This window comes from Falco cherrug, chromosome 3 (assembly GCF_023634085.1).
Source record: "Falco cherrug isolate bFalChe1 chromosome 3, bFalChe1.pri, whole genome shotgun sequence".
NCBI classification, from domain to species: Eukaryota; Metazoa; Chordata; class Aves; order Falconiformes; family Falconidae; genus Falco; species Falco cherrug.
In genome coordinates this window covers 73,341,031-73,354,839 of record NC_073699.1, presented here as the reverse complement: position 1 = coordinate 73,354,839, position 13,809 = coordinate 73,341,031, and the positions used below count along the sequence as shown (strand labels likewise).

General features: G+C 39.5%; 1 protein-coding gene across 2 annotated transcripts in view; it reads left to right on the top strand.

Moving 5' to 3' along the window:
• Positions 1 to 13,809, top strand: part of GABBR2 (gamma-aminobutyric acid type B receptor subunit 2) — a 487,779-nt gene that overhangs the window by 9,213 nt on the left and 464,757 nt on the right. Inside the window, exon 1 of one of the 2 annotated variants that reach the window (XM_055706085.1) lies at positions 5,858 to 6,202. The exons of the other annotated variant lie outside the window; for it this stretch is intronic. Within the exon in view, the coding sequence (XP_055562060.1) occupies positions 5,957 to 6,202 (246 nt within the window). The 5' untranslated portion in view covers positions 5,858 to 5,956. Of the gene's footprint in view, positions 1 to 5,857; positions 6,203 to 13,809 lie in introns of those variants that run through there. 2 annotated transcript variants of the gene reach the window in all.

The window sequence follows — 13,809 nt, the reverse complement described above, 5'->3', positions numbered from 1 at the left end:
TCATACAGAGATATTTTAGTGTACACATAGAATATAAAAATAATGAACTCTGCATTTCTTTGGGGTCTTTTATATAATTTCAAGGTTCTGTAAAAGCACTTTGGGTTTTGCTTTCCCTTCTCACCTGTGAATTTGGAGAGCTCCAAGTATTAATAATTTACAGGAGGCTGACTGAGATAGAGAGCCAACTTCCTCTTTCTTCCCTTCCATTTTCTCCCATTCTAAAAATTATAAGCGGGACCAATTCCATGTTGTTGGTGATAATCTAATCTGGAGGGATGTGCTAGTGGCAGGAAGACATTATGCAATGTAGTAAAATAAGTTAAATAGCAATAGATACTACTATGCAGAAAGTGATACAAAAAGCTTTGCATTCCAGATCTTTAAATTTAGCCAAGCTCCCCTCTGCTCCTGATTTCCTGCTGTGAAGAATGCTAATGGTATCAGCTGCCTTTTTTTTTTTTTTATTAAAAAAAATGTTTCAAGTTAGGTCCCTGAACCAAAGATTTGCTTTGCAAAAGCACCAAGTGATTTGCATTTTCTGTCAACAGCAGTGGGAATTGCTGAATGCTCAGCACTTTAGCAAGCCAGCCCACCTATGAAAATGCAACGTGCTTCTATGAGGAGGAGACCTAGAATTGCCACTTTTAATTAAGAACAAAGGCATTCATAGTTGCTTGCTTTAAAGTTTCAAATTGCCTGGTGGAATAAAATGCTGATTTTGTTCAGCCTTTGGGATGCAGATCCTTTCAGGATTGGTTTCAGCATTATCAGAATTAAATATCCTTTAGAATTGGATTATTGCATCTCAAAGATCTTGTTGCTGAGAAATATGCAAGGTGCAGGTATTTTTTAAAACAACAGCTATTTAAAAAATAAGGTTTTTTTGTAATTAACATATATATGGAAATGGTATGTTTGATCTTGGCAAAAATGACAGCTTGTATGATATAAACAAAAGAAGTGACATATGTCCCTCGGGCCTTGTTACTCAAGGCAGGTCTATACAGTTGCCACAATTATGTCAGTCGTGGGTACCAGGAGGTGTTATCTCAATGTCAGCAGAAGCCCTTGGTGGAGTTAGAGCAGCAAACAGCTCTTTTTAACTGATCTATTAAAGGTTATTTCTTTTAAAGGGGATAATTTGCTGGAAGTTAGAATGTGTTTTTGTTGACCAAGGAGTTAAAAAGTTTGGTATTATTAGAAATCATTTTTCATCCATTGTAGAGCATGTTACAGATTAAGCGGCCTGTGAACGTTAAAGTAGATAGACCAAGCTTCCCTGCCCCGCTCCCCCCCCCCCCCCTCCCCCCGGCCCCGAAGGTGGAGGGGAAATGCATTCCTGTGGCTTTCTGCTTTCTTCTGAATCTTTTACAGCTTGTCATCTTCATTCTCAAAGTGCTGCCACTAGAATTTGATCTGTTGCTTCAGAAATAATCTCACCAATGCTGTATATACTAGTAATTTTATCTCTTTTCTTCAAGCCTTCTGTTCAGAGTGGAGGAAATGAATTTGATCTTTGTGCTGCAATGCTGAGGAAGAGGGAAAAGAAGCAGAGATGAGATTTTCAGGCTACATATGAGGAGTGAGACACTAGAATTTGTGGCAAAAATGAATTTTCATTTGCCTTCTCCAGATGAATCTTGCTACCTACAAGTCAATCTGGTCAGTCTTGCTTGGCAGGGCAGTTGGAAGTATTAGTAGCCTGGTCATTTGGGTGGTGCTCTGGGAGATAAATAATTTTAGCTGAATAGCCAGCTACTTAAAAAGCTGGGATATATTAGAGGAGATAATAGTGCCTCGATATTGAAGCTGCTCTTGGCATAGGGAGAGGCTTGGTCTTGATATAAGAACAGGAGTTGCCATCCAAAATAAATCACAATGTTTTCCAATATATTACTAAGGTTTCTTAGGATGTGTGAATGCTCTGTACTCTAATTACACTGAGTGATTAAGCAGCAAGAGCAGAGACACGTGGGACAAGAAGAATGAATGATAACCTACTTTGAAAAAAACTAACGTTTGAGGCTGGGGTTAGAACATCCTATAAATGTTAATGGGTGTTACTCAAGGCGGAGGAAGTTTTGTGTGGGATGTCTGAGGTGACATACGGCTTAAATATATAGTCAGCCTTTAACACAGTTAATACAGTCTATAGTCAACCTTTTACATGAACTAATAACTCTTTAAGTGATTTATGGTTCAGAAATACTGATCATGGGATTGAGAACTCAATTTAAAATGCTATAAAGGCAGAGGATAATGTGGTAAGGAGGACAACACAGGAAAGATTTCTCCTTTTGCCTTTGAAAAGTATTGGCTATAGGCAATAGGTTTATGCCAGGTGTTTGGTGGGTATTTTGCTTTTTTAAGTTCTCAGAGACAGTGCATCTATGAGGGAGCACAATTTCCTCCTACAGTTTCCCTCTCTGAAAATTACTCAGTTTGTGCAGATCTCACAAAGGAGATGCCAACAGTGAGTCATCTGGTCACCAGTTCTGTCCTAAGGCTTTCAGCTAGCTCTTGCAAAAGCTATAGTGATCCTTACTGTGCTGAAGAACAATTATTTATCTTTGGTAAAGACTCCCAAAATAGTGCTGAAGGCAGGGTTTAAAATGAAATGGTCTTCATTTTCTGACACTGAAGTCAAATTTCAAAATTAGTACTATTTCAAATAATTGTGGGAATTTAGCTTCACGTCTGAGAAATACGTATAAGATGCAGTGAGTTGATTTATCAGATCAAGATTTCACAATTTTTATGTTGTGGTAGTAAATTCTGAGGCTGTTGAGTAAACTGAGTTGAAAGACACTGTCTTCAAAAGTGTGATGGGCATACCAATCTGCTTTTGTCGGCATTAAGCCTCAGGAGATGTTATTTTAAACCTGAAAATTGTATCTGTATGATCAGTCACATGCATGGCAAACATGGCTGGTTTTTTCATCAAAATGAAAACAAATGGGCATGTTTTGACACAGGTGTTACAGGATCAATTAGCCATAAAGATACGATGTAAGAAACAGTCATCTGGTTACATAGGTGAATGTTTCTGTCAGATAGCAGATTTTAAGGAAGCAAGTAACACGAGGCTGCACGAGTACATGATCGTGCTTGTTCCTTTGCCAGGCATGGGTTAAATGCAGCAATGATGAGGAGACCCAAAAGTAGCACAAGGAGAAAAAAATATTGATCTAGGTTGAAGTCAGTCATATATCTACAGAATGAGGTGGTGCTCCCTGCAATATATGTCCTTAAAATGTATGTCCATCCATATGATGCTGAAAATTATTTCATAGCCTCTGATACACCATTGGTCTCTCATGGATTTAAAGCCATTGGGTTGGGCAATGCGGGTTGAATGAGGTGTGGTGGCATATTTGGTTTCTGAACACAAAAGAGGATACTGGATATTCAAACCACATTTTTTTGTTACCTAAATGTGAGCCAAAGCTATGACTCGTGGAGCCCCATGTTCCCACTTAGTTGATGAAAAGATTTGGGCATAAGAAGAAGAGCAGTGCAGAGCACCTTAGCTGCTGAAGTTTGGCAATGTGAGTACCTCCCACTTGCCCCCTCTCCTCTCCTTTAGTGTAGTCAATGCTGAAATAATGCTGGTAAAGAAGGCTGGTTCAAGGACTGTTCATCAACAAAATCCTGTTTAAGCCTCTAAGAAAGGTATTAAATGGGATTTAAGCAACATCTTGGCCTACACTGGCCCTCTGCTCAGGGAAGAATTTCATCCTGAGTTTAAAAGATGTTTAAAAATATGTTTTCAGTAATCACATTATAGAATCATAAGACTAAGCATCAGAAAATACCTATTAAGTCATTGTGTTAAATTGTTGCTATGCCGGACTGTGCTACCGGAATGTGCTTCCTACTAGCATTGTGCCTAGCTGATGTGCTAAATTTATCAGTATAGGGAGTTCCATAACAAATTTTGACCCTGCTGCGTTTGATTTGGTCATAGCCTTGTACAGGACGAAAAACAGTACCTCCTGCCCGCCATGAAGGGCTCCATACAGCCTTGCTGCTTTCTGACTATAGACAATGGTGATGAAGAAAAGCAAGGTTATGCATCAGGTATTTCTATTTCCCCTTGTATTTGTGTCCAAGAATGCATGGAGGGGAATAATAATTGATTGGGCTCTCTTCTTGCCCACCCAGTTGCAAGTGAGTTGGCAGACGAGGCACTGTGGACAGTTAGTAATAAATTGAGCGTATCTCCTGCTTGGGGCTATTTGCTGGGCCCAAGGCAGACATTTATTGCTTCTTTACTCAATATTATTTTGCTCTTTTACTTTTATTTATCTATTTACTCCCATGCCCTCATGTTATGCAATATACAGATTGTAATTATAAATTAGAATGTTTATAATTAGACTTTATTTGGAGATTTTCTGTAGAAGCTTTTTAGTTCATGTCAGTTTCAGAATAATGTATTGACCTGGAAACTGTATTTTGAAAATTAAAATTAAAAAAACACCTTTACTTTCTGCAGCAAACTAATACTTTGTTTTGAAATGTCAACTATTCACAAAATAAATTGCCAAGCTCTGAACATGTAATTTCAAATTTGATTTATACCAAATTAAACTTCTGCCTGTGAGCCCTTCCATTTGTTTTCCTTTCAGGTTATTGAGTCATGAAAACCTTTGAGGTTTTGGGTTTCCATCCCAGCTTGGTACAGGGTGTTTCTTTTGAAATCTTTTGAATTTCCACAAGATGGCAAAACAATTTGCTATTCAGCTGCATGTGTAATGACACTGTGCTGAAAGTTGGAGCTTTTTTCTTCTTGAACAGGCATCTCCCAGGCTAGATGTTCCTCATCTCCCTGTCCCTGGGCTTGGCTCTTGTGTTTCCCTCCCTTGCCTTTGATAGCATTCCAGTAGGTGTAGGGGGCTTTCTGTGCATGGGGAGAGCCGGCTGCTTGAATGGAGGGAAGGGATCACCCAGGTGTCTGCTTACACCAGAAGAGTGACATTGCTGCTGTGAAGGGAGGAGCAGGGAGGACGGTGCTTGCCTGAGGGGTGAAGTAAACTGCTAGTGCCAGGGGACAGAGGTTCAGGCTCTTCTCTGGTGTGATGGTCCTGTTTATGTTCCCTTCTCACCCTGGTCAGTTTTGATTTTCCTGCATCTCCCGCATTACTATTTTCTCTGCATTTCTGCATGCGCAGCACCTGTTCCATTCTGTAGCCTGGCATATTACTTGAAAAACTGCAAATAGTGTGATGAAATTACTTAGCTAGCTACAACAATATGTGAAATGCCTGTCAAACGCTTGTACATGGGAGGAACAGGCTTGGATTCTGTATATGCTCACAACTACCATTGCTTTTCAGGGCTTCTGAGAAAAGCAGAGTCAGGCAGAGGATATACAGCTTACAGCTGATGCAGCTTTTGCACTAGAAGTGCATGAAATATCAAAGCTCAAGACTGCATGTTCCCTGTTTGGTCTGTATGAAGCCAGTTGAAAATGTGATCTGTTCAAGATAAAACAGACTAAAGCAGTCTTCTGACCCGACAGTGTACAGGTTGCTGCAAATATGAGTTCAGTATGCAATCACTTCAATCAGTCCCTAGAATATCTATTTTCAAAGGAGTCATACTAGTTTGTTTATCAATTTTTCACCTATGGATGAATATTTCTGCTATAGAAATGTTTAAAATGACACATGTTTAAAATTAGACTTGGCAGAGCAATTTGTCTAGAGATTATTCTTGTGAAGTATTGATTCACAGCACTGCTGTGAGCTGGATTACTGTCCAAATTGGAAAGCCAGCCGTAGAGAGGTCTTTATCCTTTAATAACAATTAGCTCCTTTCTTAGAGGGACACAGCTGACTGAAGCAAGGAAAGCTGCAAAATGTCGGGCAACCAGGGGATCTAAGGCCTGCTCTTCAGGGATGTGGGCTGCAGGGGAAAGGAAGGAAGAAAGAGATATGCACCAACAAAGATGGTTTTCTGGAACTGGAAACTAGACATACTGGCGCTGTTTGTGTTACTAATAATCAGGTGCTCTGAGGAACTGGATCGCACCCGCCTCCCCCTTCTCGGGCTTTCACCCACCAGCTGCCTGATTGATCGGACAAACCTAACAGCAGGCGTGTTGCCCGCCATCCATTTAGCCTTGAAACATTTATACAAGCATTCGTGGATGTTGAAGAACTATGAACTCCAAGTATCATTCCACGACACGCAGGTAAATGGATGTAGGTGTAGAGCTGTGTTAACGTTTGGGCCTCCTTTGTGAGCACAGTTTTGGAAGCTTGTGACTGAATCCTTCCCTGGTGGCTCTGCCAAAATACTGTGAACATGGCTTTCTGGAAGAGTTTGGGCTCTCAGGTGGGTGCCTGACTGTGACAGTGATCTTGCAGTGGAATCATGCCCTGCTGGTTCTAGAAGTAGGAATAAAGAGCGTGGGAATTAGGAGGGATGGCAAACACCTATGGCTCTCTGGGTTTCTGAGGTACCCAGAAAGCGTTCCCCAGATCCATGGCTTGCTGAGTTGCTCTGTTCTTCTGCATTCTGTTCTGTGTCTTGCTCTTCCTGCTTTCTCTGGTGACAGCTCTATAGATTGCCGCCTTCTGCATGAGTAGGAGAGAGGTCGGTGCTGCGCCATCACGGCAGGGTGTTTGTTTTTATAAAGCCTTGCTTGCTGGTTTGGGGAAAAATTAAGAGCTGATTCAAGAGGTGGGGGTTCTCAGTAGCTAGATATAAAGAGTATTAGTATCTTTCGTCATAATACTTTCAAATTTGAGAAAAGCTGTGGGTTTTACTTTTTCTTGTAGGACTCAGATAGCTCTTTATCTTCTCTGCAGAAATTAAATCAAGACAATTAATTTCTAAGGCCTGTCTTTTAGGCTGGCCAAAATAACAGTGACAAAATTAAGAGGAGGGACTCACATATCTGGGTGATCTGGAACTGTAAACCTGTTCTTAAAGAGATTTTCACTGGTTTGAACTTATGTCTCCAGCATTGGAGGCGTGTTGTGGAGCAGATGCTCTCAGACTCCTCATATGCATTTACAGGCATATGTGCATACAGGCTCCATATATAGTAGTAAACTGCTTAATATTTTGAAGTTGCAAAGTAGTGCATCTCAATATATTTGCTTATCTATAAACCTTTAAACATGGACTATACTGTAATGATTAAGTTATTAAAATTTGACATTATTACACCAATAACAGTTGCACTGCATTATGTAATGGGAAGAAGGTATTATATGTCTTCTTTTGATGCTCTAGAAAATTATCCAAGGGAGAAATTCTAATGTAATTTTAATTGTGCATTTGGTTCATAAGCACTTATGTATAATTTTTTAAGTGCTTTACATATAACAAACATCATTCCATATGCGATAAAGTTACTTGAGGAGATCTTCCATGGTTAATAATGTAACACAAATCTATCAACTGCATATACTCATTGAGAACATTCTTGCTTGTAAATTATTTTTAATACAATTTACTATTTTATTTATTTGTTTATAATTTCCAACTGGAAATGTAATTATATGCAGTCCTGAGAAATGCATATGTCTTAATTTCTCATGTAAAAAGGATAAGATGTCCAGCTTAAATAACTGAAAAGTGTAGATGTGAGTTTAAGTGATCAGCAATTAAAACCTACTGGTATTTTCTCAGATTCAGTGCTTTTAATCCTGTTTCATTTGGGCTGGGGGTGTGTAGGTGGTTGTTCGTTAGTTGTGTTTGCATAGTTTCTAGTTCTAGGAGCAGCTCCAAAATATTTTTCCTCACATAAATGTTCAATAGATTTGAACTACAGAATGTCAGCTCTGTTGCACTGACCTCTACAATTTGAATTGAAATACCGAAGTAATCCATAATTCTCTTTTTGAAACAACCCCTGGAAAAGACATGTCATGGTGGGTTGTCAGGGATTAACAAAATGCGGGGTATTAAGATTTCTGATTTTTCTTCCTGGTTCTGAGAGTAAAGCACACATTCTTGAGTTTTAAATACTGATTATAGACAAGCTACAGAGGTCCTTGAATTTAATAGTTTGTCAGGGACAATATTGATGTGCCTCAGTTTGTTAACGTTGTGAGCCCAGATGTGTCGTATGTGACCTTATACAACCTTTCAATTAATTTTCTTTTAAGTAGAAAATACAGATACTTGGCTTTTTGGATGTGAGATCTTTCAGGAGTGGGACATATAACTGACTTTTTGGCATAGTTAACTAGGAAGAGTTACATCCAAAAATGTTTGTGTTGCTTTTGCTGAAGTAAGAATGGAAAGAGATCACTTCACCCAATATGTGGTCTTACACAGGGCTTCAACAGTGTTGTAGCTTCATTCATGAGCACAGGGGAGCAGGGCTGTACTCTGTCCTGTGCCCCTGGATTCTGAATCCACATCCTCTGCCTCCCATGAGAGAGCACTGCCCTACTGCACAGAGGGTGTTTTGGGGATGGTTCTCAGTCTTTTGCTTTGGTACTGTTTTATTTCAACTAATTAAGCTGTCACTACTCCAGAATGCAAATGGTAACTATGAGGCATAGGAAGCACTCTTGCAACAACTGTCTGAGTTCTTTGTATTAAATGAAGCTGTTTCAGCAGGAGCCTTTGGGAAAGCTTTCTTCAGCAGTGTACTTTATAACTTGGTGGCTTTGGCACTGAGCTGAGAACTGAATGCTTTCTTTGACTGATTTCTTTCAGGTCTCCTATGATTTCATGTGCGTTTCCTAATTACTGTGTTGTCAATTCCTTGGAAGTGGGAATCCCTTGAACAGTCATAATGTAGCACTTTCACATAAAAAGATGCTTAAACATTCACTGAGAATGAAGAGCTAGTGAGTGAAAATGATCTTCCAGTTTGGTAGTTGGCTGCTTATCCCTCAAAGAGTACATCTATGTCTGTAATGTTTATTTATTTATACCAGAAGGACAGTGTTAACAGGACTGGTATGCCTCTCGCTTTAATCCACCCCAAGCAGCCGTATCTTGGAGAGGGGTGTGATGTGTTTCCCCCCTCCAGCTGAAGCAGCGCTGAACTTGGGTTTTGTAGAGAGCCCTAATCCTTGAAGTGTTGGACAAAGCGTGTGGGAAAGCAGAAGAACTACTTCTGCAGATTTGTGAAACCAACCACGGAGCAGCTTTTTGGTGTAGTGGTGAAAATTATGCCCTTGAGGTTTTTACCCATGGGGGTAGGCAGCCAGGTATAATTGATCTGTCTGTGTATCACTTTATTTCTGTCTTTCACCATATGACTGACATATAGAGGCTCGCCTTTCGTGCCATCCTCAGGGTGACCAGGTTGATGGATTCTTACAGACTTAGGCAAATCTAAAAATAGTTATACTGGTGGATAAAGAACAATAATTTTGTCCTTCAAAGTTATTCTTCTATTATTACCTAGTTTTCTGTGAGTAAGTAGCCAATACAAGGACTGTAAAGCCAGTGCTTTGATTAGTGATGATGTTAACAGGAAATGTTCATGTGCTGTAACTGGGACTTGGCTTAGGCATACAAATAGACCTAACTACCACTGGGATTTTCTGAGTAGTGTTGATTTGCACTCAGATTGCTTGTTGACACCTGGCTGAGTCTATCCTAATGTGTATCATCTCTGACAGGGATGATACAACATGTCCCAGTCTGACTTAAAGGCTGGTTGTTGTCTTTTCTTTGGGAATAAACTGGTTCATTTCTAATGGAATGACACAGTAACATGATAGCTGTGTGTTGGCTTATTTAAGGCATACCCTTTATGTGATGAATAAAAAAAACCCAACCACAAAACAGCAGTGGAACAGTCAGTGAAAGTGACATTGATAAGCAAATTATTTCTACAGTGAAAATTTCAAGGTGTGCTTGTTTTCTTATCCTACCTAAACAGGAAAAAAAATTCTGCTTCAAGCTCAAGATGCAGTAAACTGAGGTTTTTTGGATTGTACATGTATAGGAATTTCTGTTAAAAAGCAAGTAAAAAAATAGACATTTTGCAATGGCATTAACATACAACATCATTTATTAGAGTATTATTTCATAAACAAGAAAAAATAGCTATTGGTTTTCTTGTGTGCAACTGCATATGCAGATCATTACGTATGATCTGTAAATCCTTGTACATTCATGTTTTCTGAGATGCTCTATGAGACCACCTGCCAGGACAGGCATAGGAAACAAAAGTGTCATGTCATTCACATTTGGTAAAGACTTGACATTTTGGAAACTTGTGTAAATTGGTGTCCCAGGAAGTTATTACAAGGCCATGTGTTTAGTAAGTCGGTTCTTGACATCTAACATTCACATGAGCAAGGTATTTTATTTTGCCTCTTAGAGAATACAGTTTCTCAATACAGTATCGTAGGCATGAACATCGTGAACCATAAAATACTTGTCAAATGCTAATTTTAGCTTTCTTAAACTGCCATATCACTACCCCTATTATTAGAACTGTCTAACTGAAAACAAGAAGAAAAGGTGTTCTGTTATCTATATTTTTTTCCTCCAGGAAGTCTTTATTATGATTCCTGGCAATAGCTCTTTGTTTTCTAAATCATGTATTTAAGAAAAGGAATAAGTAGATGAGCCTGGGTAAATTCCTTATAAGCTATTCTTGTGAACTGCCACAAAAGGTACCCAGTTTCAGTTTTATTCTGTTTGACTTTTCAGTGCAGCAGAGGTTCAGAGATGTACAAAGGCTACACAACAGTTGCCTTATGTTAACCCTTTCTAAATGTTATTTGAGCTAATTCTCATATAGCAAAAAGAAATGTAGTTCTTATGTTTTGGCCCCAAAGGACTCACTCTTTATTCATTGATGTAATTCTATCTTTTTACTCTATCTCCTCAGTGTCTCCATTTATTTCAGGCCTTTGAAGTTGCTTGGTATAATATGCCTTATACATATGGATGGTGTATAGGCAGACATCTGATGTGAGAAAAATGACTTGTGCTTGGCATTTTTTGTTTTCCTGTTGCTGCTTCTGAGCCATAAGGAGTCTGGAGCAGAGGAGTCAGTTGGTGAATCCAGTGAGGGCTGACAACTCAGGAGAGGGGTCTGGTGCTGTGAAGCCAGGGGTGCTTCCAGCCATGTCCAGGGCAAAAGGGCTGTGCTGAGACAGGGCTTCATCTGACCTGGGTTTGGAGGTATGAGCTGGGGATATCTCCCTTCAGCTAGTGTGGCGGGGTTTCCTGTACTGTCAAGAAGTAGGCACTTCTATGTGGAGAAATTAATCTGACCTATTTTAGGTGACTATTTTAAGATAAAAAGACTTGTTTCCTAGAGAAAGCTTAGTTTTCTCTGTGAAGTACAAAGGGAGCCTCGGCTGGTTAGTATGGATGTAGATGTCTCCTACGTGGAGATCTGTGTTGCGTCAGCTAGAGCCTACCCTAGGTGTCTGTGGGAATTTTACTGTAAAAAGATGTAGTAACAATGCCTTTTCCATCACCTCTGTCTTTCAGTGGGATTGCAGCATATGGTCGAGAGAACTCACTTCCCACCACCCCCTCTTCATCTTTGTCTGTTACAAAACCTCCTTCTTTGGTCTCTCGTGTCTAGCCAGAAAACCTGGAAACCAGGTCAGCAAAGCCATACCATGTGCTGGGAGCTGGGGTGGTGGCAGCACTGTGGCCAGGAGTGAAGAGCGGGAAGCTCCTCCATGCCACTCCCGTGGGCACCCAGGCCACCACTCACCGGAGCTGATGAAGGGCATGACTATGGCGTGGGTATGCCTCCCCATTCACAGCTTCTTCATAGATTGTATTTTGTGATGCTGGGGAAACATATCCTGCGCTCTGGTCTCGCTTTTAACTCTTTTAACTCTTGTATAAGGAGAAAATTGTGAGGAGAACTATTCATGCAGAGCACAATTTCTTTCAAAATCACAATTGCTATCACAAAATTGCATTGCTATCACCAAGCCTTAATTTCAAAAGCCAAAGGAAGGATAGTTTAGACAGTCTTGACATAACTTTTGAAATTACATGCACTTACATTTGCCTTTCAAAATTAATTTCAGTTGAGGTGGTAGAGAGTTTTGAACTAGATCACACATGAAAATTCAAAATAAAAAAAAGTAAAAATTTAAATTACTCTTTTTATGAAGGTTAATCATCTCAGTCAACACAAAATGGATTATTTCCAGAATTCTCTTTGATAGAGAAATACAATGTTTGTGATTTTCTATTTCTAATAGCATCAAAACCCCTTGCAAAATTCTTCACAAAATCACTTTCTCCTGTTCTGCACCTCCCTGCTTATAGTCTCCTCGTGGATATTTTGCTTGTGTGATATTCTACACAGATATATATTTTGTAATGTTTATTGTGAAGGTTTCATAAAATGCCTCTTTTTGCATTGTAAAATGAAAATGGAGATCTATCAGAATAATCACATTCTGGAAAAAATAGTGCATTTTACACTTCATTTAGGGCAACTTCACTTCAGGTTTTTATGCTGGTGTGCTGTGTTTCAGTGAACCCAGATCTCTGGTGAATACTATTGTTCTTGGAGCAAATTACATGATTTTGATTTGTGACTTGTGCAGTCAGCCTCTAAAGAAATATCACCAGTAATGCCTCCATTCTGCTGTCATTCTCAGACACATCTTGCAATTTTCTTAGCTTTCACAGTAAAGCACTGATAAAACAATGCAATGCAGGGACCTGTTTTCCTTCTGAAGGCAAGGAACTAAAAAAAAAAATAATTGAAGTTCTGGATCATTTGCAATTAGGCTAAAGTGTGGCAGCCTGACAAACTGCTCTGAGAATGGTGAACTGCTGGACAACTCATACAGTGTCAGGAGAAGTAAACCAAGGTTTCTTTCAAAGTAAGTAAAAGGTGGTCAGACCACTTGTCTGATTTGAGTAGTTCCACTGAAAGATTAAACATTCTGGTTTTGCATCACACTTAAAGGTAATTTATTTATTTATTTATTTTGCACAGACAATCTTTTAAAATAAAAATGTTTTTCACGTTCAGGTGCCATCTATCTATTTCAGATACCAGCTGACACCATACCACTAAAAGCATTTTCTTGTTTGACACAGAGGCATATTAAATATTTTAAACATACAGAAGGACTCTGCAGTAAAAAAAGGAATGAAGCACTGTTCTCTGAGGCTCTTCATAGCTAGTTTTTCTGGTGATTCTCCAAATCTTCTATGTCTACCATAGTCAAAGTATTTAGTCCTGCTGTCTGTTTCCTCTGTCTGTGGCTCTTGCCCTCTTTACCACTGCAGGGATTGTCTTGCTTGCTGTTAACATAGGCGTTATCTGGGCTCACATCCTTACTGCTCCAAGCTCCTTTCTCCTGCCCATGACCACTGACTCTTGAGTGCTCTGTGACATCTCATCTGCCCACAGTAAGCAGGAGAGGCAGGGATCCAAGAGAGAGGAGTCATCAACAGGAGGCTGATGAAATGTTGTGAAGAGGAAGTCAGCGTTCCATGGGGTTTTAAAAAGAGAAGAAACAGAAAAAGGTGTTGCCCTAATATCTTATGAGCAGTTTCCAAGCACAGGCATCCTTTAGGAGTGCATGCTTTGGTATCATCTAAACCACAAGATATTCAAAGACCCAAATGTTTTGAACAGAGTGCTATATTTGAAGAGGTAGGGTTTGAAGCTGTAGTGAGGGGTGTTAACTCCAGAGGTATTTAGCAACAGAAAGATGAGAGAAATGAATTTTATTCACATTTTTGTTTGGAATTGGCTTCTTGTTGCTGGGTGGATCCAATATTACTACAGTACCTTGCCATAGCAATATATTTCATGGATTGCAGGCTGGAATGGAAGATTTTCTGAAAATGTTATTAAATGCATTATTTAAGGAA